The sequence below is a fragment of the Sminthopsis crassicaudata genome, chromosome 4, assembly GCF_048593235.1.
Source record: "Sminthopsis crassicaudata isolate SCR6 chromosome 4, ASM4859323v1, whole genome shotgun sequence".
NCBI lineage: Eukaryota > Metazoa > Chordata > Mammalia > Dasyuromorphia > Dasyuridae > Sminthopsis > Sminthopsis crassicaudata.
In genome coordinates this window covers 8,292,558-8,317,434 of record NC_133620.1, presented here as the reverse complement: position 1 = coordinate 8,317,434, position 24,877 = coordinate 8,292,558, and the positions used below count along the sequence as shown (strand labels likewise).

Genomic DNA, 24,877 nt, shown 5'->3' with positions numbered 1-24,877 from the left:
GAGAGAGAGAGACAGAGAGAGAGAGAGAGTGAGAGAGAGACAGAGAGACAGAGAGAGACGAGAGAGAGAGAGAGAGACAGAGAAGGAGAGAGAGGAAAGAGGAAAGGAGAGAAGCCAGAGAAAAGCAGAATGGTGATGGGAGAAGAAAGAAGAGAGGGGAGAGAAAGGGAAAGAAGGCTCGATGGGAGCTGCTACCCCAGCTCTCCCTCAGCACCTCCCGACCTTTCCTGTTTGGGGGCCTCCAGCTCCCATGGTCGCCTCCATTTGTTGGAAGCCCCTCCTGGGAGGCTTGTGGAGACCCGGGCAGCCTGCTTGGGCCCTTGGCTGCCCAGCGCTGATGGAGGAACTGGGACTTGCCCGGCTGAGCTTTTTTGAGTCCCAGGGCCCCTTCCCATCATCAGGTGGAGCTCCAGGCTGTTGCCCCCAGCAGTGATCCCCCAGGAGGCCTAGAGCAGGGCTCCCGGCCCCTGGCCCCAGTCTGGCTCTAGAACCCCACGGGAACCTCCTTTCTCCCACCCTGTAGTTTCACTGGTTAAGGAAACTTCCAGATGAGAAAGTTCGCTCTGGGATGGAGGAGAGCAGCTCCCCTGCGGGCGAGTCTCGGAGCTGCTCGGGGACCGGCGGTTAGGGGCTGTACCAGCACGCCAGGCAGCATGCTCAGGGGCAGGATTTGAACCAGGGGCTACTTTACTCTGGGAGCAGCTCTCGGGCTCTGAGCCACACTGCCTCGAAAAAGGAGGCTTGTTATTGCTCTCATCGGCCCGGGCCTTGCTGGAGTCAGACAGGAGTCAGAAGTCTGGCTTAGAGTCAGGAGAACCTGAACTCAAACCCGGCCTCAGGCACGAGGAACCGTGTGAGTATCAAGTCATTTCACCTTTGTCTGCCTCGGTTTACTCTGAAGGTAGGAGGATTACAACAATAATAATGATATTTAACTTGAAAGTCAATGTAAGTGACAGCTATTATCTGTTCCCCCATTTTGCAGATAAAGAAACTGAGGTCTGGAGATGGGAAGTGACCCCCCAGGGTGCGCAGATGGTCGCTGGCCCCTCTCCCAGGGCTTCTCATGGTGGGGGGCAACAGTCTCCTTCCATTCACCAGACTCGAGGGCTAAATAAGGGGCTACTTGTGGCTTCTGGCCATCATGCCCCGGGCAGGGCTGGCAGATTAGACCAGGAAGTCTGGGCCCAGGAAACCCGGCGTTTGGTGCTCTCACCATCATGTGCTCGCCACAGAAGATGATCCAGAAGGACAGGAGCATGGCGTAGAAAATCCCTTGTCGGATGTCCCCGAAGAGCAACATCCAGGTCCAGTCGAAGCCGATGGAAAACCACTCCACCGGGATGTTGATGAACGTCATGGAGATGCCCAGGGCGAAGATGACTCTGCAGAGGAGAGAGTTTGGGGCGCCTCAGGCTTTGGGGAGCACAGGGCCTCTGGAGGGGTCCTCAGGATGTGTCAAGAGCAGCCCAGACAAGACCACGGATGGAAATAGACCCCCTTGTACACTTAAAGTGCATTCAGTCAGAGGTCACCATCAGTGTTACCACTAGTGCCCTGACTTGGACGCTGACCAGGTGACGGGGGTCCCTGAGCCAGGACCAAGGCCTTTGGGCAGCACCTGCTGGGGGACCCTTGGTGCTGGCTGCCTCCCACAGGTGCTGGGGGCCTGAGGGGCTTGGGACGGGGATCCTGACATCAGCCACCCGCCACATCCTGGAGGAAGCCGAGGTGGACACACGACCCACGTTTCCTTAGCACCCAACGCTCTCCATAACCTGGCCCAATCCGGCCCATCTCAGGGGCCACTTCTTCATGAATTAGGGAAAGGAGAAGGTTCCCCCTGGGAGTAGCCCCCCGGCCCCCCAGTCAGAGCCTCTGAGGCTGTTTGCAAAGGGCTCAGAGGGTAAAGGACACAGGGAAGCCACTATGGCCACGCTTCCTTCTTCCTCAGCACCCAAGGCTCTCCACCGCCTGGTCCCATCAGGCCCTTCTTCATGAATTAGGGAAAGGAGAGGGTTCCCCCTGGGAGCAGCCCCCCGGCCCCCAGTCAGAGCCTCTGAGGCTGTTTGCAAAGGGCTCGGAGGGAGAGGCACAGAGGGAGGCCGCCATGGCCCTGGGGAGCCGTGACTCACTTCTCTAAGAGGACAGGAGGGCGTGTCATCATCGTGATCCGCCGCCAATACCACACCATGATGATGAAGATGCTGGGCGTGAGGAAGGTCTTCATGGCGAACCACACCTTGGTGAAGCCTCCATTTTGATGAATTCCCTACAGAGAAATCATATAAACAAACAGCTCATATTTCTGTATGAAGCGCCTACTGTGTGCCAGGAACAGGGTTCCAAAACCAAAAGTAAGACCTTCCTCACCTTTAACGAGGTTGCCCAAAATACATAAACAAGAAAGTACGTAAGGCGTGGAGTGTATTAATAAGTGCAAGGTGATGGGGGGGGGCGATATAAACTGGGGGGCAAGAAAGGCCAAAATCAACTTGGGGCATCAGGGCTGAGTGCCATCGTCTGGCAAAAACTCAGGGGGGGAGGGGCAGCCCATTTCTGGGCAGTCAACCCTTGCAGGCTGTGCAATCACAGTTGGCCAGGGTCCCCCGCCTCCCCTGGTCCACATGGAGCATTCCCCCAAGACTGAACAGCAAGTTAGCGCTGGAGAAGGGACTGAAGGGCAGCTTGGGGCGGCTCTGCTCCCTTGTCAAACCAGAAGGCAGTTAACGGGGGCTGTCCCTCTCTGAACTCGGAACTGGGCTTTTCCTGAAGACAAAGGTTTGACTTTGTACAAAAGAAAAGAAAGTCTCACCTGAACAATACCAATTCAGGTCTTCCAGCCTCAAGTGTCCCTGACCCTAGGCCCAGTGCTCTACCCACCGCACCACCAGCTCCCAAGAGCCCAGAGGTGGCCATCACTGTCCTCACTTTTCTAGGAATATATTAGTCACATCAAATGGCCAGTGCTCTGTCAATACATATCTGTACTCAGGGCAGTTTGGGGGATCACTCAAATGGGTCCTCGATTCCCACTCACCACCAAGCGGATGTCCTTGATCTCTCCAATGCCAACGTTGATTTTCTTCTTTTCATTCACGGGCAGCCGGATATTGAAGAGGTAGTATTTGTGAGCCACGGTCCCGATTTCCATGAAAGGGAGGACATCGCATTCATAGTAACGGCCTTCGTGCTCCGGGATCTGGAGGAAAAGGATGGAGGTTGAACGTGGGGTAGAAGAAGGTAAAGTACACACATTTCCTTTTTCAAAATATATGTGTATATATATATATATATATATATATATATATATATATATATATATAATTTATTTATTTAAAACAAAGACAAAATAGGAAAAAAAAACACCCAAAATCAAAAAAAAAAAAAAAAAAAAAAAAAGCAGAAAAAAGGAAAAACATAGAGAATTCAAAATATGTAACAATTAATTTCCATTTTGAGAAGTGTTTGTAATAATAGGACACGTGGGATTCAGAATTGCCCTTCTTTGTTTCCTTCTTGGTTTTCTTTTGTTCTTTACTGTGCTCTTTTTATTTATTCTTTTTCAACTCTTTCTTCTCTCTCTTTCTCCTTAACAGTTAGCATGGATATATTAATGTATACATATATACATTATTTATACACACTTATATATACATATATACACAAATACATATACATATACACATACATAGCTACCTATAATCATACCCATATATGCAATATACATTCGTATACATCTAAATACAATCTAAATAAATAAATAATGTATCCTTTGTTTCTCAGAAGGTGGATAACATCATCCTTTTAAGGTCAAAGTCTTTCCATATTTTTCTAAATTCACCAACTCAGCGTTATTCCAATCTCATCCTATCTCATTGTGGCAGAGACATTTCTAAACTCCTTTAATGGCCCACGGCTTCTTTCCCGGTCAAGGCGAACCCCTGCTAACTCTTGCAGAGGCGATGGCAGAGCTCCCAAGCTGGAAGGGAGCCCAGGACCATTCGTTTCTACTCTTACTTCACCAAGAGCTCCCTCCTACAACAAGGTGTCTTTGACTACTACAGTGTGATTTTGGGCAGGTCACAGACTCCCCAGTCAGTTTCCTTCTCTGTAAAATGAGGGGATCGGCCGTGTCGGCCTCTGAGATCCTTCCTTGGGTCTGATCCTGCCACCCTCATCCATGGGTCACCCAATTTGTGCTTGATGAGTGCTCGGGATGAAGGCGAAAAGACCATCCCCTCCAGAAACACCTCATTCCACCGGGGGGCAGGTCTAATCCTTAGAGAGTTTTTACCCAACAGCATGAGCCTAAATTCAGCTCCGAAACTTCAACCAATGGTCCTAGAGGAGCCCATGATTATCAGTTAATGTGGAGCCCTGAAGCTCTACCAAGGCTGCCCAGTGAAATCCACAGTCATCCTAAAGAGAAGAGATAAGGGCATGGAAAATGCATATTGCTCAGCTCCATTTCCATCCAATGAGCATTTATTAAGCACCGATTATGTGCTGGGTTCTAGGGAACCAAAGATATAAATGGCAAATGTAGAAGATTTGTCCATCCCAGTTGCCAAGAGACCAACCTAGAAAATAGAAGATGGATAAATCCTACATAGTTATTAATGTCGAGTTAGGTTATTATGCTATTACATGCATGTGTGCACATGCAGAGACAGCATAGAATCTCTGAGGGCATCTGTGCCAATCTGACCATCACAATTAGCCTCTGCTTAAAGACCGACCCAGCGAGGGGAGGCTCGCTGCTTCCTGGGGTGGCAGTTTTAGCTCTTGTGAAGTCCTGTCTTCACTCAGATCATTTTTTTAAAGCAACCTCCCCAAACATCTTCTCCATTCTAATTCAAACAGGACTTGTCTCATCCCTCTAAAAGGTTATTGCCCCTTAAATACTTGGCCAAGCCTTCCACTTCATTCAATCCAACCCTGATAAACTCAATGAGCTCCAGGTCCTCCCCAGTCCTTGGGGTTCTCTCTTGACTATACACAATAGGTGCTTAATAAAAACTTATTGAATCAGAGAACATCAGAATTTGAGTGCCTGAAAGGGCTTCACTTCATCCAAGCCAAGGGATCCCCATGATGACATGCCCAACAAGTCATGACCTAGCCTTTGTCTAAGACCTCCAAGGATGGGGACCCATCTAGGAAGAACAGCTCTAAAGAGAGGAAGTCTTTTCTTGAGCCTCAATTTGTATTGAGTTGGAGCTGGGTGATGGAGCACTTTGCATACCTTCTCTAGCTAGGCTGTAAAGGGCTTTGAATGCTAGGCTGGTGAATATGTATTTTATGGCAGGAAATGGGGAGCTGCTGAAGACTCTGGAGCAGGGGAGTAACATCAAATACATGTTTTAGGAAAGTTTGGGGATCTCTGTCAACAGTCTCTAAATCTTCCAGACTCTTGGTTGTAACCCCGGTGTAACATGCGAACAGATGAGAGGACAGGTCTGGAGAAGTGGCCGTGTGCACATTCAGACATTGAGGATGTCCCAAATGAAGTTTCCAAGGACTCTGATGAGGGGCCTAGAAATTGGAAAGTGACTGGGGGAAATAGGTCCTGCTCTGGACATGGTGAGTCTGAGACTCTCTGGGTCATACAGTATGAAATGTGTCTGTGAGGTAGCTGGGAGCTTGGAAGAAAGGCTGAGGCTGGATATGGAGATTGGGAATCTGCAGAGAGCTGATGTCAATGCTAACAACAAGTGCGGAGAGGAAGAAGAAATTGAAGCAAGTCATGGGAAATCCACAATTAGGGATGACAAAATGGCAGACGAACCAATGAGGAAGACGGGGAAGGAGCCGTCAGATGGGAGCACTGGAGAGAGGAGGGCAGGGGGGGTATCCAGGAGGAGCAGGCGGGCTGCAGTGGGGAGGGGCAGACACCCCCAGAGGCCAGCCGGAAGAACACAGGCCTTGGTCTCTAAGGCCTCTTGGTTATGCATCCATGGAAATGACCCCCTTCTGCCCAAGTGCACCATTTTCATGGAGGAACGTGTGAACATTGACTGGCCTGAAAGCCTGAAAGCCCTGGGTTCAAGTCCTGCATCCGGCACACGCCCCAGTCAGTGATGTCACTCCAACAGAAATGGGAGTCTCCGGGGCAGCCAGAAAGCTCTCAGCGCCTGCCTTCCCTTTAAAGGGTAACATTACCCCTATTTTGCTATATTTGTATTTATTTGTCAGACACCCTCGAGAGCGTCATGGCCGCCTGCTTTGGGCAACCTCCCAGGACTTTCTCCCTCTGTATGTCTTAGGCTTCTTGGGAGACCCATAAATCCTACAGCCCTCCATCAGAATGATGGCTCTGAAGGCGGTAAACGAAACCCAAGGGAAACAATTCCATCAAAATACAATTGTCAAAGTATATTTTTATGAGACTCACAGATTCTGGGGTAAGACACTCCACCCCCCACTATAAAGAAAGTGGCAGCCTGCTTCGGCAGAGGGACGCTGCTTACCTGGGACTTCCCCATCCGACTGAAGTCCCAGGCGCAGCCCCTCTTCCTCCCCCCAGTTCGGGCAGGTACCCGGCCATCTGCTTGGCCAATAGGGCACACAAGAAAATTCGTACCATCCAGCGGAGATTTCCGAGCGGAACCTAGATCTTGCCAAAGCGCGTCGCTGACAGATTTGGAGAGGAACACTCCCCCGGCCTCCTGATGGAGCAGCTAATTAGGACAAACTACAGCAGGTGGTGGAGACTTTGATTCTTTCCTTGGCGGGGCCCTTTCAGCAGGGCCCCCGGCTCTGAAGTCATCTCTGATTGCGGCTCCGACACCCAGGACTAAATTTAAATTGGCGTCACAGGGGACAGAGCCGTGATTCATTTTCTTCCCACCTTCCCTTGTCTGAAGCTTTCACTGAGGGGAGCCACAGACCCCACAGATAATTAAGGAGCAGTCTCCGCTAACTCTCCTCCTCCTCCCCAGGCCTCTCCAAATACACTGTGGAAACCGAGACGCTCTTTTTGAAAGGCATGTGCCCAAATTGTTATTCTATTCTTATAACTTAAAATTGTAATTTTCATGGAAACACATGCCCCGTTCGGCTGGAACGGCGGCTCACGTGGCGGCTGGCAGAGCCCGTGCTGTCTCCACATCCAGAGCCCCCTCGCCCCCGTTCCCTGACGAGGATCCTCTCCCTTCCTGGCCCAAGCACCGAGGGCTCCAGCAAAGGGGAGCTGCCGCTCCTTCCCAGGCCGGAGCGCCCATTTCCTCCCTGTGCTTTCCCCTTCCGCAGACTGGGATCCGGATCCCCACCACCCTTCAGACGAGTTCCTGTCCCTCTCGCTGCCTGGGCTCCTTATCTCCTAAGTGAAAGGGCTGGGGCTCGTGGCCACGGGGGCTCTTCCGGCTCCAGCTCGTGAAGCCGATGGCTCCCCATCCCATGTGCCCACCCAGCATCCCCAAGCAAGGAGAAGCGTCTGTCACTGAAACCAGCTCCAGGGTCGCCCATGGAGAAATGATGTCAGAGCCAGGGCCTTCTTGTCTCTGAAGCCTGGAAAGCTCTCCTCCTCTCTTCCTCCTCTCTGAATCTCTAGCCCCCGGCAAGACTTCCCTTGAAGACCACAGCCAGGCCTCCCCTCCCCTCCTCCCACCGCAAGGTCGCCTTCCCTTTGCTGAGTACGACGGGTATGTGGCACGCTGTGGCTCCCACGTCCGGCCAGCAGGGACTGGGGGGGCGCAATCTTTCTATCTTCAGGCCTTAGAGGTGGGGGCACTCGGGGGAGTGATTAATAAATGCTTAGCGATGAAGCCCTGGATCCAGGGGGTGCACGAGAGAGCCCCGGGCTGGAACCTGGCTTCAGACACTAGCTGTGTCACCTAACGCTGCCTGCCTCAGTTTCCTCATCTGCAAAATGAGCTAAAGAAGGAAATTTCAAACCTCTCCAGCCAACAGAGGGTCATGACACGTTGGATGTGACCGAAAAATGGCTGCGCAACAATGGGCATTTCCTCCCAAACCCGGCAGCATCTCCAGCAGGAGGCGATTAACAAAAGCTCTCTCAGTCTGTCCGGGTCCCAGACAAGAACATCCTTCTCCTATCCGGGACTAAGAGAGAGACGGCCCCCCCTGCTGCCGGACCCTACCTTAGGAGAGGTGAAGGTGCATTTGAGCTTGCGGGGCACTCTCTCGTGAGTCATCTCCGTCCATTCGGTGAACATGTCGTCTCGATAAGCCAAGGAGACATCTAGGGAGACCTCTGCGTTCTCTTCTGCAGCAAAACAAACCAAAACATGTTTACTCATTTAATCCGACCCAATAAACATTATTAAGTGCCTACTATGCGCCAGGCAGCGTGCTGAGCGCCTCAGATACAAACGGTCACCCAAGCTTTAGACAATTTCCGTGTCCAAGGGGAGCAAAGAAAGGAGGAAACATGCTAATCTGCACCGTCCAGCCGGCTCGGCCATCCCTGCTCCCACTCGTGGAAATCCCAAGCCCCCAACCTCTCTCTTCAGAAATCCTCACACTTATTTGGGTGTAAATTATTGGAGTGGCAGCCTGGTGTAGTTGAGAGACAGGGAGAGGGGACAGGAGAGGAGGGAAGAGAGGAAGGAGGAGGGGAAAGGAAGAAGAAATGGGGGAAATCAGCACCTTCCTAGAATTCCAGCCCAGCCCAAAGGAGGAAATGCCTCCCACCGTCCTAGAGCAGCCACGGAATCCCTGCCGCCATCTTTGACTCATGCGTCCCCGGTACAAGCCTTCCCCCTATGATTACTGTCCTCCTACTCTGCACCTTTTCTACAGCTCAATTATTTACACAGGCAATGAGCACCTTGGGGGGAGGGAATGGTGTTTGTACTTGGTGGTCAAAGCTTGGCCCGAGCTTCCGGCCAATGTTAACAAACGCTGGCTGCCGCCTTCACCTTCTAGAAATAATCTTGCTCTCTCCCGTGCCAGGCCTGGTCAGAGACTTCCTAGGGCCTTCTCAGGCAGCTCTCTGCCCTTCACCCTCCACCTGGCTCAGTTATGTTCTCAGAGTCTAGGAAGGGGAACGATTCTGCAGAAGTCCTTCAAAAACCTTAAATCCTAAAGGATTCAAAAGGCTCGCATTACATAATCCCCATAAAATGCCTTGAAAATCACCAGTTCGGAGCCTCTCATCCCTCCGTTCAGTGGGTTTTATACTCTGCTGGCCAAGTTCAAAGACAGGCGCCTACACGAGTCCCATAGAACGCTGCCCATGGATTGTGCTGACTTGAATGGGAGACCTCGGTAACGACAGAGGGAGGCAAATTGGGGCCTCCCCGGCAGCGTTTCCGGGCCCTCCCAGCAAACTCCTCCGGTGTGGCCCAGTCAGCCCCATCCACAGCTCAGAGTCGTCTCCTTCCAGGAGGCACCGAGCAGGGGACAAGGAAAAGGGGATTTGATCCGGGCCCTCAAGAAGCTCACAATCTAGTCCAGAAAAGAACCGGGGGATCCTGGAACAGGACCGTGCGACACGGTGGAAAATAAGCCAGAGGACCTGGAAACATCTACTTGGGGACTCATGAACATGGCTCTGCAGTCCCAGGCCTCAGGTTCAAATCCCATCTGGGGCGCTCGCTGCCTTGGTGAGCTTGGAACGGTCCCTTTAATTTGTGGAGTCAACCTGATTTATAGGAAACCAAACCATTCTCCAATTGATAAATGGTCAAGGGATATGAACAGACAATTCTCAGATGATGAAATTGTAACTATTTCCACTCATATGAAAGAGTGTTCCAAATCACTATTGATCAGAGAAATGCAAATTAAGACCACTCTGAGATACCACTACACACCTGTCAGATTGGCTAAGATGACAGGAACAAATAATGACAAATGTTGGAGGGGATGTGGGAAAACTGGGACACTGATGCATTGCTGGTGGAGTTGTGAATGGATCCAACCATTCTGGAGAACAATCTGGAATTATGCCCAAAAAGTTATCAAACTGTGCACACCCTTTGATTCAGCAGTGCTGCTATTGGGCTTATATCCCAAAGAAATACTAAAGAGTGGAAAGGGACCTGTATGTGCCAAAATGTTTGTGGCAGCTCTTTTTGTTGTAGCTAGAAACTGGAAGTTGAATGGATGTCCATCAGTTGGAGAATGGTTGGGTAAATGATGGTATATGAAGGTTATGGAATATTATTGCTCTGTAAGAAATGACCAACAGGAGGAATACAGAGAGGCCTGGAGAGACTTACATCAACTGATGCTGAGTGAAATGAGCAGAACCAAGAGGTCGCTGTACACTTCAATGCTGTATGAGGATGTATTCTGATGGAAGTGGAAATCTTCAACATAAAGAAGATCCAACTCAATGATGGACAGAAACAACTACACCCAGAGAAAGAACACTGGGAAGTGAATGTAAATTGTTAGCACTACTGTCTGTCTGCCCAGGTTACTTATACCTTTGGAAGCTAATAATTAATGTGCAACAAGAAAATGGGATTTACACACATATATTGTATCTAGGTTATATTGTAACACATGTAAAATGTATGGGATTGCCTGCCATTGAGGGGAGGGAGTGGAGGGAGGGGGGGATAATTTGGAAAAATGAATAAAATTAAAAAAAAATTAAAAAAATAAATTGTGGGGTCAAACTGTAAAGTCAGAGCCTCGCGCTGGGTGCCCCCAGAAGTCCCTTCCAGCTCAGAATCTCTGACCCAACATCATCCGTGTGCATCTGAGTTCATACCTCGGCACGAAAGGAATAAAAATCTTACCTTGAGCAGGCACGATTGTAACACTACAGTTATCGTGTCGGTTAATTTTAATGCTCATCACATTTTCTGTGTTGCTATTAGTGACTGTGATTATTAATCACTGGGACTCCTAGGGCTTTAAAGCTTAGAAAAGATTTGTTGCACATCCAGCCACTCGTCCGATCCTTACGATAAAGCTGGCAGGCAAGCGCTGCAGGAATCCTCAGCACCGCTCGCCTCCAACTCCCGCTCAGGGCTCACAAGCTTCCTGTCGGAAACCCAGGCTGTGAATGCTGAGTGGTCCTGCTGGGATAGAAGCTCCAGGGGCCAGGGACAGGGTCGCTTCTGTACAGTACAGTAGGGAGCATAGAGTAGGCACTTAATAAATGCTTCCATCTTCATTCTTCTCTTTCCCTTTCTCCACTTGGTGTGGTTGACTCTACTTCTACAAATCTTTCAGAACTTCGTCTTTTCCCCATCATTAAGCATTTATTGGGGCAGCTAGGGGGCGCAGTGGATAGAATATGAGCCCTGAAGTCAGGAGGACCCGAGTTCAAATCTGGTCTCAGACACTTCACACTTCCTGGCTGTGTGACCCTGGGCAAGTCACTTAACCCCAATTGCCTCACAAACAAACAAAAAAGCATTTATTAAATACCTCTGATATGCTGTGTACTCAATAAACATTTATCAAACACCCATAAGGTGGTGGGTACTTTCTGTTCTCTCAATACGCAGTTATTAAAGACTATGATGTTTGTTTTTTTGCATTTCCAGCAGAGAGCAGGCAATACCTAAGTTAAATAGTCCTTGAGGTCAAAGATTCTACATTCTATCCTTCTGACTCCAAGGTCCCATTCTCTCCACTCACAGCTTCCTGACATGTTTCCTGGCCTATTTCCCCAAGCGTCCTCCTGGGGTGGTGAGCCCCTGGCTTCTGCTCCAGCGCATCCCCCGAAGGAGTGCCAGAGAGAAGCTCCTGGAGGAGACGGATGCCCATTTTTGTCTGTGCTGGCAAAGAAGCTGTCCCTGACCTACATGAGAGTCCCAACAACAGACATTTGGGGACAGCAGAGCACATAGAAAGCTGACCTGAGAACCTGGAAGAACTGAATTCAGGTCCTGCCAGGGACATCATGTGACCATACTGCACTCTCAGGGTTCTGGGCGAGTCCAGAGTACTCTGCATTGACGAGAAGACACTGGTACTTCCCCTAAATCAATGACACCCTAAGGGGTAGCCCTTGTCCCTCACCTTCCATTCCCCGTCTCATTTGAAGCTCGGCGACCTCTGTAGCAGAAGACTCCTGCTTGGAGCAAATAGAATGCTGCACTGGACCTCAGAAGGTCTGGGTTCAAATTCAGCCCCAGAGACTTATTAGTTCTGTGACTCTGGGGAGGTCACGTCACTTCTCAGTCTTAATTTTCTCATTCATGAAAAGGGAAGAATCCCAGGAGGCAGCTGTCGGGGGTGTAGTGGATCGAGCACTGGGTCTGGAGTCACAAAGTTCACATGGACCTGTGACACTTCCTGGCTATGTCCCGTCACCTCTTCTGCCTCAGTTTCCTCAATTACAAAACTGGAGTTATAACAGCAGCCCCTAAGATTGTGTGAGGAACAAATAAGAGAAGAACTTAGCACAGTCTCACACACAGTACGGGGCTACATAAATGCTTCCCCAAATGCTTGTTGAACGAGTCCCTCACGGGGCTGTCGGGAGAAGCAAATGAGAGAATGGATAAAGAACTTTGCAAATCCAAAAGCGCTATTTGTATCACTTGATACTTATCTATTTGTATCACCCTGTATCATGATATTTAATATGTTGATATATGATATATATTGCATATTAATATAGTACCTTATAGCACACATACCGTATTAATATATGGTGGCACATGTCATAATAGGTAACATGCTGTCCTATTTGATAGGTTAACACGTAATATGGCATTATTACATATCATTAATATAGTGTGTTGCAGTATACATTATGATAGATAGCACAAAATATGGTTGTGTATTTTGGATAATATACAACACATATATTTTAAAACATTTATTAAAGAAGGACATCTGCTGTCCCAGCATATATTGTCATATATAATATAAAATATGGTTGCATATTTTGCATAATATTCAACATATATATTCCTTTTTTTTGAGGCTGGGGTTAAGTGACTTGCCCAGGGTCACACAGCTAGGAAGTGTTAAGTGTCTGAGACTAGATTTGAACTCGGGTCCTCCTGAATTCAGGGCTGGGGCTCTATCCATTGCGCCCCCTAGCTGCCCCCAACATATATAATTCTAAACACATTATTAAAGAAGGATTTACGTTGGAGTATATATTATAATATATAGCATTAAATATGGTTGTATATTTTGCATAATATATAACATACATATTTCTAAACACTTACTAAAGAAGGATTTTGAGTTTCACTTCATGTGGAAAATGAAGAGGATCCTGCTAGCCCTGTTTTATAAATGGGGGCCATTGGAGCTTAGAGGTGCAAAGACTTGCCCACAGTCACACAGGAGGTAAGTGTGGGGGGAGGGGAATGCCAAGCCAGTGGGTCGGAGCTCCAAATCCAATCCAATCCAAGCTCCATCATGCACAGTGATGAACATGGAGACAGGGTTGTCCAAGGAGCCATCGTGATGACAGAAATTCAAACAGAAAAACAAAACGGAGCATGCTGGGGCTCTCTGCCCCAATGATCCATTCCCCTCAGGGCGAATATCTGCAGGGAAACCGAGTCAGAGTAGGCTAAACTCTGTGTTCCAGAGAAAGCGTCCCAGGAAGGACCCAGAGGGCCCCGGGGATGTTTCCGGGGCTTCAGAAGCAGGGAGAGGAGCCGGAGGGGCTCCTTCCGACCACCAGGGGGCAGCCAGCCTGCCCCTGCCCTGCCCTGCCACCTGGACCTGGCAGGTGCTAAGAGAAAGTGGGATTCTTCCGGGATGCTGAAGCTCAAAGATGAACCGGAAGGAGGGGGACACAACTGGGCCCCCCGGGATAGGCGGAGCAGTCCTGATGGGAGGCAGCAGGGCTGGGACCAGAGCCTGGCAGGCTCCCCACGCCCATGCCACGTGTCCCTCTGCCCAGGTCACAGCTGGCACGTGCTTTTAACTCAGAGCCTGGGCGAGATGCCGTGCTAGGCCCTTGCCCTCCAGGCGCTTCCAGAGTGGCCGGAAGGACAAGAGCAGGAAGCCCACCGACTCTGGGCTGGGGAAGGGCCACGGGAGACGGAGCCTGAGAAAGGGCCCGGAACAGCTGCTGGGTACGGGGCCCGTGGGAAGGAAACAGCTCCTTGGCCCTTTAGCTCTACCATGGAGTAGCCTTTATGCTTCAGCTCTCCTCACCGATCGTCATCTCCGATATCCCAACCAGAAAGCCGGATCCACATGACCAAGTGTGCCCACTCCCAGCCCGCAGCTCCAGGAGCCCCACGGAAGAGAACAAGAAGAAAACAACGGAAGGAAACAAAGGCCTGACATTTGCTCCAGCTGGTCCCAAGTATTCCTTCTTCACATCCTCGTTCCCCACGGAGATGCTCACTGTCTCCCGCCTTCTCCCGAACACGGGCCGCCCGATTGGTTCAGTCTGTCCTTCAGGAGTGGGACCAGCAGGCACACAAGGAGGCCCACAAGGGGCCGGGCTTGGAAGCCCCGAGAAGCGAGTTCCGATCTTACCTCTGACACGAGCTGTGGATTACGGCCAGATCGGTTTAATGCTCTGCTTTCTCTTCCCCCAGACGCCTCAGGTCTAGACATCGGTTGATAAAGAATATTACATTTGGAATCAGGAATACCTCCGTTCACTGTAGCTCTTACCTGAGCCTCAGTTTCCTCGTGTGTTAAATGAGAATGGTCTCGATGCTCTCCAAGTCTCTTCTGGCTCTTGTGACTTAATTACTAGGTCAGAGGCCAGCTGGGAGGCGGAGAGAATTTCCACACCGGGAGCGCCTAAGAAATCCCAGCTCCTTCCCCTTTGTGAGTATTTGTCCTGTAACCGTGGGGTACGGATCCACCTCCACTCCTACAAAGTCATGGCTCTGTGGAGGACATCTGGGGTCACTTCCATCTCTAGGGTTCTCGGTGGTCCTTATCGCCCCTGCTCAGCTCTAGGAGCTCCCTCCATTCCTCTCTATCTCCCACGCCAAAGATCGGAGCCTTGCGTGTGGCAGAAAAGCACCCTGGCCCTTTGACTCATTCTCTTTCCCATAGGCTGGCATCTCCACTTTAATTACCAACCCATGACTATAATAAACCAGCCGTTTCGTGACTCCCAGGATCTCGTGTGGGCAAGAGGAGGGGAGATGAAGGAGGTCACGCATCCCCACCAAGGGGAACTGGCCGGGAAGTGGGTGGATGTGCTGGACCAAGCCGCCCCCCGCGGGAGCCCTCTCCGGATTCCTTTGGGATCAACAGCCTCCCCGAGGATGGCCAGAGGACCCCTGGGATGGCCCAGCTTTCTTCAGGGGCCCAAAAGAAGCCCCCTGCTTCTCAAACTGCCTCCTGGCCACAGTCCTCGGATGGAAAATTCAGCCAGGAGGCTAGGCAGAGAGGTAGCTGCAGTAGAAGCTGTGGTTTGCACTCACTATTTCCGTTCGGTTCTGGGGGCGGCTCGCTTTACACAAGCAGCCCTCTGCTCTGAGCTTCCAGAGGACAGTGATCCCCTCTGCAGGAGTGGCCTAGGGTGGAAGCCTCTCCACCTTTAGGCCCAGGGGCTAAACTTAAGCCTGCGCCCAAAGCCCGTGGTCCGTGACTCCATTTTTCTTAAAAGTCTTGATCGTAGAGAACAATTGTTGTCCTTTCTTGTTTAATTGGAAGGGAAAGTAAGCCCAGCAGAGCAGCAGGTCTCCTCCCGACCTAACGGCAAGAGGAGAAAACTTTTCCACTGGAGAAGACATTGGGAAATCTTAAGCAATCTTAGGAGGAGCTCCTGGCTCCAAAAATGATGTCTCTAAATATATATACGTCATATATATTTATATACACACACACACACACACATATATAAAAATGACATAACAGAAAAAGCCCCAAACAGGCTTACCGATGAAAGCCCCAAAAGTGCAGCGCATGCACTTCCTTCCTCGGCTGCGAGTCTCTGGCACGGCAAACTCAAGTCTTCCTAATCCCTCAACTACGTTCTGGATTGTCAGTCTCCCAAAAAAGGGAGGGAGGGATTCTAGCTCACTACAGTCTTGGGCTTTATGGAACATCATCAGCATCACTTGCAGGTCTCATTTCTTTTCTTTTTCTTTTTTTTTTTTTTTCCTTCAGGCTGGGGTTAAGTGACTTGCCCAGGGTCACACAGCCAGGAAGTGTTCAGTGTCTGAGACTAGATTCGAACTCTGGTCCTCCTGAATTCAGGGCTGGTGCTCTATCCACTGCACCCCCTAGCTGCCCCGAAGGTCTCATTTCTAAAGTGCCCGTCGTTTGGCAAGATGGTGACGTTAAGCTCCTGTGTTCGTTTACTTCTGGATGTAGTAGTACTACCTAACCTGTTCCTTATTGACCTTCTTTATTTTTTTAACCAGTATCACAAAATTTAGAATTAAAAAGGGCTTTGGAAGAACAGACTACAATTGTATCCTTTTAGATATGGGGAAACTGAGGCCAGAGACGGGCCCCACGCAGCCCGTTGTCCAGTGGAATTTTTATCCGGGCCTTTGGTTAACCCCACTCCGCCCCCTGCAGTCCCAGATTTGGACGTCTGGGGCCAACTCCAGTTCCTCGCTGCAGCCCAGCTCCGAGACTCGCTCCCGGCACCAGGCGCTTTGACAGAAGGGGAGCCCTGACTCATCCAGGTCTTGTTTGGGTAACCTCAGGAGGGAGAGGCAGAGGCTGGACTCCCCCAGCTTCTCTCCCGAGGGCTCGAGGCCGGAGGGCTCCTTAATGCCGACGTCTCTCCCCGTCTCAAACCCTCTGACCTGGGATTGCATTAGACAACATTAAGCAAGCAACAAACTCCAACGGGTCGGGTCCTGCAGGGATGCGCTCACGGCCTCCCTAATGAGCGTTTGGTTCCCGAGCCTTTCCCGAGATGGCCCCGGGCCTTGGGTGTCACCAGCTGTAATGGGAAAGAAGCAGGATCCTTTCTCAAGCCGCTCCAACAGTTCAGAGAGGGCCCAGACTGTCTTCTTTCAACACCACCTGACAGATTTACAATGGGAGAAATGCCATCTGCATGTGGTCAGGGCTTTCTAGGAGCGCCCCACAGCCGGAGACGCCGCACTCGTCGGCAGCACTCCTCTCCTCTCCCCAGATGTCAGGAACCCGGAGCACCGGAGGCTTCGAGGTTCCATTAGTCAGTCAAGCGTCCTTCCACAGGATCCCGGATCTCAAGCCGGTGGGACAAGTCTAACCTTGTCAGTGGTTGAGTCAAGTGGGGAAGAAAAGGAAAAAAGGAAGAAAGGAAGGAAGAAAAGAAAGAAAAGAAGGAAGAAAGAAAGAAAAGAAGGAAGGAAGGAAGGAAGGAAGGAAGGAAGGAAGGAAGGAAGGAAGGAAGGAAGGAAGGAAGGAAGGAAGGAAGGAAGGAAGGAAGGAAGGAAGGAAGGAAGAAAGGAAGAAAGGAAGGAAGAAAAGAAAGAAAAGAAGGAAGAAAGAAAGAAAAGAAGGAAGGAAGGAAGGAAGGAAGGAAGGAAGGAAGGAAGGAAGGAAGGAAGGAAGGAAGGAAGGAAGGAAGGAAGGAAGGGAAGGGAGAAATCAAGTCAGCAAACACAAGCACCTACTATGTAGCAGCTCCCAGGCTGAGCCTTGGGTGTACACAGAAAGTGAAAACAAGTCCTGCCCTCAAGGCGCCCCCACCGACTTGGGGAAACAGCTTGCAAAGCACTGAGCACATAGGACAGATGATGGAAAAACTGAATATAACCTGAGAGGGAGGCCCTCCGAGCCCCATACCCGTTCCCTGCATTAAGCACCTGCTATGTTCTGGCCACCACAGTTGGAACAAGAAATCAGAAAGCTTCCATTTGTGTAAGAAAAATGCTGTAGAGACCCTCTGAGCCGATCTCTGCCCACCGATGGGGGGAAGGCTGCCGGCCTGGGCTGTGCCCGGGCTCTGGTTCTGGGGCCCAGCAGCAAACCTTGAAATGAGAAAGTGTCCTTGCTGGTGGTATTGCTGTTTGATCATTGGTTGCTGTTGTTACTGGTTTGGGGGGAAGCGCTTTCTCCCCCAGAATTAGTAATCAGCAAAATCCAAGATCTGGCTAAAAAAGCAAAAAGCAAAAAGCAGTCCAGTCAGATCCGAATGCTGGCACTGCCCACCTGTAAGGCTAGTTCTGGGGAAGCACTTTGGGCTGTGGGGAGGGAGAGCGGGGGGAGAAAGGCCTGGCTGGGCTGTCCCGGGTCAGCCTCTTTCTAGACACCATCCAATCAGGGCCACCCGGGCAGATGACGATAGCCAACAATGCTGGCTCTATAATCAAGGGACCCGAGTTCAAATTCTGCCTTCTGGTCCTTCCTATCTATGTGCGCTCAGACCAATCAACAATTTCTTAGACCTCAGTTTACTTAATTGCAAAGTGAGGGGGAGGGCATCCTATAGTCTCTGAGGTTCCTTCCCACTCAAAGTTGATATATCCTAGGCCAGGAACAATTATTGCATAAAAGTACAGTGGACGGGACATTGGACTTGGAGTCAGAGATGAGTTCGAATGCTGCCCCAGATATTTACCAGCTTCAGGCTGGGGTTAAGTGACTTGCCCAGAGTCACACAGCCAGGAAGTGTTAAGTGTCTCAGATCAGATTTGAACTCGGGTCCTCCTGAATTCAGGGCTGGTCCTCTACCCACTGCGCCACCTAGCTGTCCCCGCAGGTCTCATTTCTAAAGTGCCTTCAGGTTCAATCACTTGTGCCTCACAAATGGCATGCCTCCGTTTCCTCATCTGGAAAGTGAAGGCGTTAGGCTCAGGGACCCCTCTCAGATCTAAGTCCACGACCAGCCTTCCTCCTCTCACCTCCTCTAATTATGCTCTGGGAGGAAACAATCAGATTTACTGCTGAAATCATCACGTATCATTAAAGGGCACAGACAGGAAAAAAATCCCCTCCCTGTTCCTAAAAGGGCTTTAGTTCCCCCACGGCCCAAATGACTCAGGACCCCAGCAGCCTTTGCAGGGAGGGGATGGGGTCGGGTTTCAAAAGAAACAAGGGCCTATTTGTTGACAGTGACCAATTTCTCCCACCCCCCCTCCCTGTCCCGGAGCTGGCTTCTCTTTGGGGGCCTGCGCCAGGAGGCAAATGTCACCCCGGAGCTCCCCGACCTCCCTTCGGAGGGCTGCGCCGTCCCCCGGAGACGAGGCTGCTTCAGCAGCTGTGTTATTGCTGGCGGCCGGCCAGCGTGATTCACACAGAGAATACGGCTCATGGGCTTGCACCCCGGCCTTGTTTTGCTGGGCAAGGATGCAGGGCCCGAGCCACCTGAGTCACTCGCCTGTCTGCATCCTTGGGCCTTCGCCACAGGTGTGGGCCACCGGACCTCACCGGGGCAGACCCTGCTTCATTCCGCTCCGTGGGAGTGAGGGCGAGGGACCACTCGTGAGGCCCCGGAGAGCGTGGGACCGGAGCACCCGCCCAGAGCTCTGCCCAGTATGTGGCGTCCCTGGCGTAGCCTTGGCCAGACTGAGAACTGCTCGCAGATGTGGCCTCCGAGAGGAGCAGCGCAGAGCCTGCTCCGATTTTCCCACTGTCTCCATTTATAGGATTCAGCCCTCCCCTACTGAAGCACAAGGGTTTTCCTACAGTGCTGAAGCACAAGGGTTTTCCTACAGTAGTTAACAGCTGTCCAACCCTGTTCCCCCAGACTCTGAAAAAGAGCACCCAAAGGATGATGGGCGAAAGAATACAGGGGAAATGGCAGCTGCAAGGGGCTCCTTGGGAAGCACCAGAGAAAATCATGACTGAGGAAGATGATGGACAAAATGAGGGATGATAGTCCCTGTGCCCACTGGTGTCCAAGGAGGGGCTCAGAAAGGCTCTCACCTTGGAAAAGACCCTTAGAGACATGGAGAGAGAATGGGCCAGTAGGCTGGGGAGGATGACAGCACACAGACATGGCTGGAGGGGATCCCCAAATGTTTCTCTGCTCCATGGTCACTTTGGCCTGTGCTGGGAATTAGGTTTTTAAATTCATAAAATGAAATAAGTAAGGAAAGTAAGAAAGGAGGGAAGGAAGGAAGGAAGGAAGGAAGGAAGGAAGGAAGGAAGGAAGGAAGGAAGGAAGGAAGGAAGGAAGGAAGGAAGGAAGGAAGGAAGGAAGGAAGGAAGGAAGGAAGGAAGGAAGGAAGGAAGGAAGGAAGGAAGGAAGGAAGGAAGGAAGGAAGGAAGGAAGGAAGGAAGGAAGGAAGGAAGGAAGGAAGGAAGGAGAAGGAAGGAAGGAAGGAGGGAGGGAAGGAAAGCTAGAAAACATTCATGAGATAGGGAAAAGCACCATCTTTTTTACACAAATATTTTCCCCGCCATGTTCTATAGACAATCAGTCTAGAAACAATCTTTGAGGAAGTCAAACTAACCGATCAATCCACAAGTTTTTATGAAGCCTTTACTATGCACCAAACACTGCCCCAATTGCTGGCAGTACCAAGAAAGGCAGAGTCCCGTCCTGCAGGAGCCTGCCTGGGGAGGGAGAATACAATTGGAAGTAATTTGGTGCCTATCAGCCACAGAGGAAGTGAACACGAGCCCCAGAGCAGGTGGCCTTAGAAGCTGGGGAGACCGGACGAGTCGTCCTCCAGAAGGTCGCATCTGAACTGAGTCGGAAAGGAAGCCGGGGATTCCAAGAGGCAGAAGTGATGAGGGAGATCTTCAGAGATTCCAACTGGGAGTCCCTGTGTTAGTTCTAGAGCTTGGGTTCCCTTCGGAATCCTGGCCCAGGAGAACAGGGCCCATTCGAGGGCATCAGAGATCAGGGAAACCTCACAGCATCGTATAAATACAGCTCATTATTGTCTGGAACTATGGGGGAGAAGGTGGACATAACTAGTAATATGGCAACCCTCCTCAAAGGTCCCTCCTGCCTTCACTCTCTCTGGAACTCAACATCCAGCCCTTCTGATGCTACTGAGCAAACTGACAAGAGTATTTTCTCTGAACCAAAGGCTAAAACCCAGAGAGGCCCTGGCCTACGGAGTTTCTATCCTCATGTGGGCCACAGCTCTCGTGCCTCAGTCTCCTAGAGGTCCAGGCTGGCCAGGCCATCCCTGAGCCCGAACTGGACAGTGGGGCCGGCGGAAAGGTCCGTTACCACTTGACAAAAACTCAGCTTGGCTATTTATACATTGACTCACCTAAGAATGGCAGCTTCCTGGGCTGGTCTGTGATCCATTTTTTAATGTCACCCTAAAAATACACTTCCAGTACACCACCACTCTCTACCCACCCAACAACTTGGAAGGAACAGAAGCTAACATTTAAAAATATAAAATGAAATCAGATAAAACGCGATTCACTTCAGAACTCGGCTCCCTTCTGGGATGCAGCTTTCTTTAAAATAAACGTGGGGTGGCGGACGTCCCCTAACTGGCCCAGGACTCAGTTTAGGGAGGTCACTTGTCTCTTCAGAAAGACCAGAAAAGACAGGATCAAGGAATCAGGAACCTCGGAGCCTGTTGGGTTCTATTCCCTCCTCCTTCTGAAAATGAGGAAAGATTAAGAAACAGAGGGAATGCAACTTCCCACTTGACCCAAAAGCTCACAACTCCCCCAGGTAAGGAATTGTGGGAAGTGCAAGAAAGTGGGCCCAGCCTCTGCCTCTGAGTAAGATTACACAAGTCATTCATGCTTTCTAAGCCTCCATCTTCTGTAAAATGAGGGTTCACCTGGACAGCCTCGGAGAGCTTTCAGTTCAAAACTGGTGAGGCCGGGACTTGTACGTTCCTGGCCCGGAGGCCCAGATTTTAGCCAGAAATCGGCCTTCCTGGAAGGTCCACCCAAGGGTCCTCCTTTTGACTTCAGTCCAGTGCTGGAGATGGGAACATTGGGAGGGGACTCATCCTATAAGAACTGAAGTTCTTCTTATTCTTTCCTTCTCTGGGCTCAAAAAATGGCGGCACCTCTTAGTGAAGCTTTGGCTAAAGGCACTGGATAGAACACAGGGCCTAGAGGAGTTCAGATTCAGCCACAGGCAACAGGTGGGTCACCCTGGACAAGTCACTTACCCTATGTCTGCCTTAGTTTGAGCTGTAATACGGGGACGATGGCACCCCCTACTTCCCAGGACTGCTGAGGAATTAATGAGAAAGTGCTCTGCAAACCCTAAGGGGCTGGGTAAAGGCCAGCCCCTGGAAGCTGAGAAGGGAATATCTTAAAGGTACAAGGGAGAGCACAGGTACCGAGTGAGCCCTGAGAGAAGGATGACTCAACGGGCTTCCTCTGAGGAGCCTCCTTTCAGACTCAAGAACTCTGATCAAAGCAACGACCAACTATGATTTCCAGAGCTCCATAATGAACCACCCGGACCGAGGGGCAGTGCCCTCAGAACCGCACAAGGAGATGTGCAAACTTTTGGAGCACATTCACCACTTGGACCTCTTTTCCTTGACCACGTCTGTTCCAATTCCATTCAATAAACAATTTTTTGAAAATGTCATCTGCATTTCTCCTCTCCCTCCCTCCTTCCCCTTTCCCCTCTGTCCCTCTCCCTTCCTTTATTCCTCTTCTTCTCCCTCTCTTTCTCTCCCCACAATTAGAGTCCCATAGCTCGTAAGTGCCAAGTATCTGAGCCTGGTCATGTCCTCCGGACTCCAGGAAGGTGCCATTGTGCCACTTTGCTATTAAAAAGGTCAAGGTTTTCCATTGCATCCAGTCCTCCTGATCTATATCTGGCTATTGGACCCGGATGGTTCTGGGGGAAAAGTGAGGCAGGTGACCTTCGTCACTCAAATCCAACTCACTTGAACATATGATCACCTCCCTGATGGCATGATACACTTAAAGAGCAAAAGGCAAACAACAACAAACTTTATGAACACAGGCCCTGTGTTAAATGCTATTTGCTACAAATGTTTTGTTTTTCTTTATTCCAATGGGGGAGGAGGCAAGCAAAGGAGAGAAAATAGATTTCTCTTCATTAAAAGACATTAAATTAATTATTTACTTACTAAAATGGGGATTGTTTTTGGTTTTGTCTTTTCCTTAAGTAGAATGAACTAGAGCCAATTCAATGTCAAGCAGAGAACTGCTTAATTTTTATTCATCACAGTACCTGGCACATAGTAGGTACTTCATAAAAGTTTGCTGAATTAAGTTAAATCACAAAGGTGTATATATTTTAAGCATAGTACAAACCTAAGAGTGAAACACATGTGATCTACACACTTATAGATACGCACATACATGTATAAATACATACATGTAAGCATACATCACTGCACATAAGTGTAGAAGCCATTAAGTGCGCTACAAGTCTTGGTTCTAGGTGTGTGAGCTCACGTATGTGTGTGTATGTATGGATTACCTGCAGGGAATGTACATACACATGCATATAAAATACATGTGAACACACATTGCCACACATAAGCATAGATGCCATGAGCGCTTTACAGATCTTGCTCCTATGTATGTGACCATGTGTGCAGCATAAGTGTAAGATGTGTATATGTGTACATGTTAGTACATGTATGTATAAATACACGTAAGCACACACCACTACACATAAGTACATATGCCTCAAGTGCTTTATATACAGGTCTCGGTTCTATGTGTGTGACTACATATATATGTATAATGCATGTGTGTATGGTGCATATGTGGGTGGGTGTACTTGTACATGCACACATCCACACCGGCACATACATGCATGTGGGTATGTGGGTATACGTACACACACACACACACACACACACACACACACACACACACTTCAAAACACTTTTCATTCCGAGCTGAAGCCAGGAGCCGTGTGTAAAGCGAGCTCGCGCCGGTCACCCAGCACGGCCCCGTGGAAGGAGTTCTGGTTCTGGAGCTGGAAGTGCTGGATACAAATCCTGTTTCTGCCACCTCCCTCGGGCAGGACCTTCTGCATCCCTCATCTGTGAAGTGCCCATTTAGCCTCTGGGTCCGATGCCCGGCTCCCCGGCTCGTGACCCCAGTGCCCGCTCCGGGCTACCTCGGTGCCATGTTAGCTTGAGGAGCGGCCTTTCTTTCCTCGGTAATTTACACCGAGACTTGGGTGATAATTGCATCCAGACTGAGACCCGAGATTGCTCTCCACGGGAGCTGATGGCGCCGAACTGCCTCAACAAATGAGAAAGAAGATGTGTCCCAGCATGGAAATTTCCAGACGGGAACAAGAAGCGGGCGGTTCCTGGGCAGGACGATCGGCCCCAAGAAATCGGACAAGCAGAAGAAGGCGGCCAAGAACTCTGTTCTGAGGTCAAGAACCAGATCCACCAAATGCAGAATTGTCTGGTGTGGCTCCCTCCCCAAGGCCGGATCTCTCTCCCGGAGCCCGGATCGCCCTCCCGGAGCCCGGATCGCCCTCCCTGAGCCCGGATCTCCCTCCCCAAGCCCGGATCCCTGAGCCCGGATCTCCCTCCCCGAGCCCGGATCTCCCTCCCCAAGCCCAGATCTCTCTCCCGGAGCCCGGATCGCCCTCCCTGAGCCCGAATCTCCCTCCCCGAGCCTGGATCGCCCTCCCTGAGCCCGGATCTCCCTCCCCGAAACCGAATCTCCCTCCCCAAGCCCGGATCTCTCTCCCGGAGCCCGGATCGCCCTCCCCGAACTCGAATCTCCCTCCCTAAGCCCGGATCTCCCTCCCTGAGGCCGGATCTCTCTCCCCGAGCCCCGAGTCTCCCTTCCACCCATTCAGGACACTGAGCACACAGAGCTTCCCCCATCCTCCTCATCTGCTTCTGCCCTGGCATTTGGACTCAGAGACAGAGATTCTAGCTGCCCCATGTCTGGGGATCCAGCAACTTAATGACCCGAGAAGGGCCCGTGGGAGGCACTGAAGTGGCTTAACCTGGAAAAGAAAAAAAGGAGGCAGACTTTGGCTCCCTGAGTGAGGCTGGCCAGGTCATGTGTCCTTCATGTGTGAGCAGCAGCCTCATCTGCGAAATGGGGGGGCTTGGACCAGTTCCCAAGCAGGGTGGTTTCCTGATTTAAGTTCTGTTAGCTCTTGCTTCTCTCAAAGCTCTTGCTTTGCTCTTGGCAAAGGCGACATCAGAGT

General features: G+C 50.6%; 1 protein-coding gene across 1 annotated transcript in view; it reads right to left on the bottom strand.

Annotated features, from left to right (window-relative positions):
* Positions 1–24,877, bottom strand: part of WLS (Wnt ligand secretion mediator) — a 96,955-nt gene that overhangs the window by 24,375 nt on the left and 47,703 nt on the right. Inside the window, 4 exon segments of the mRNA XM_074265672.1 lie at positions 1,217–1,385; positions 2,136–2,272; positions 3,041–3,202; positions 8,106–8,230. Of these exon segments, the coding sequence (XP_074121773.1) occupies positions 1,217–1,385; positions 2,136–2,272; positions 3,041–3,202; positions 8,106–8,230 (593 nt within the window).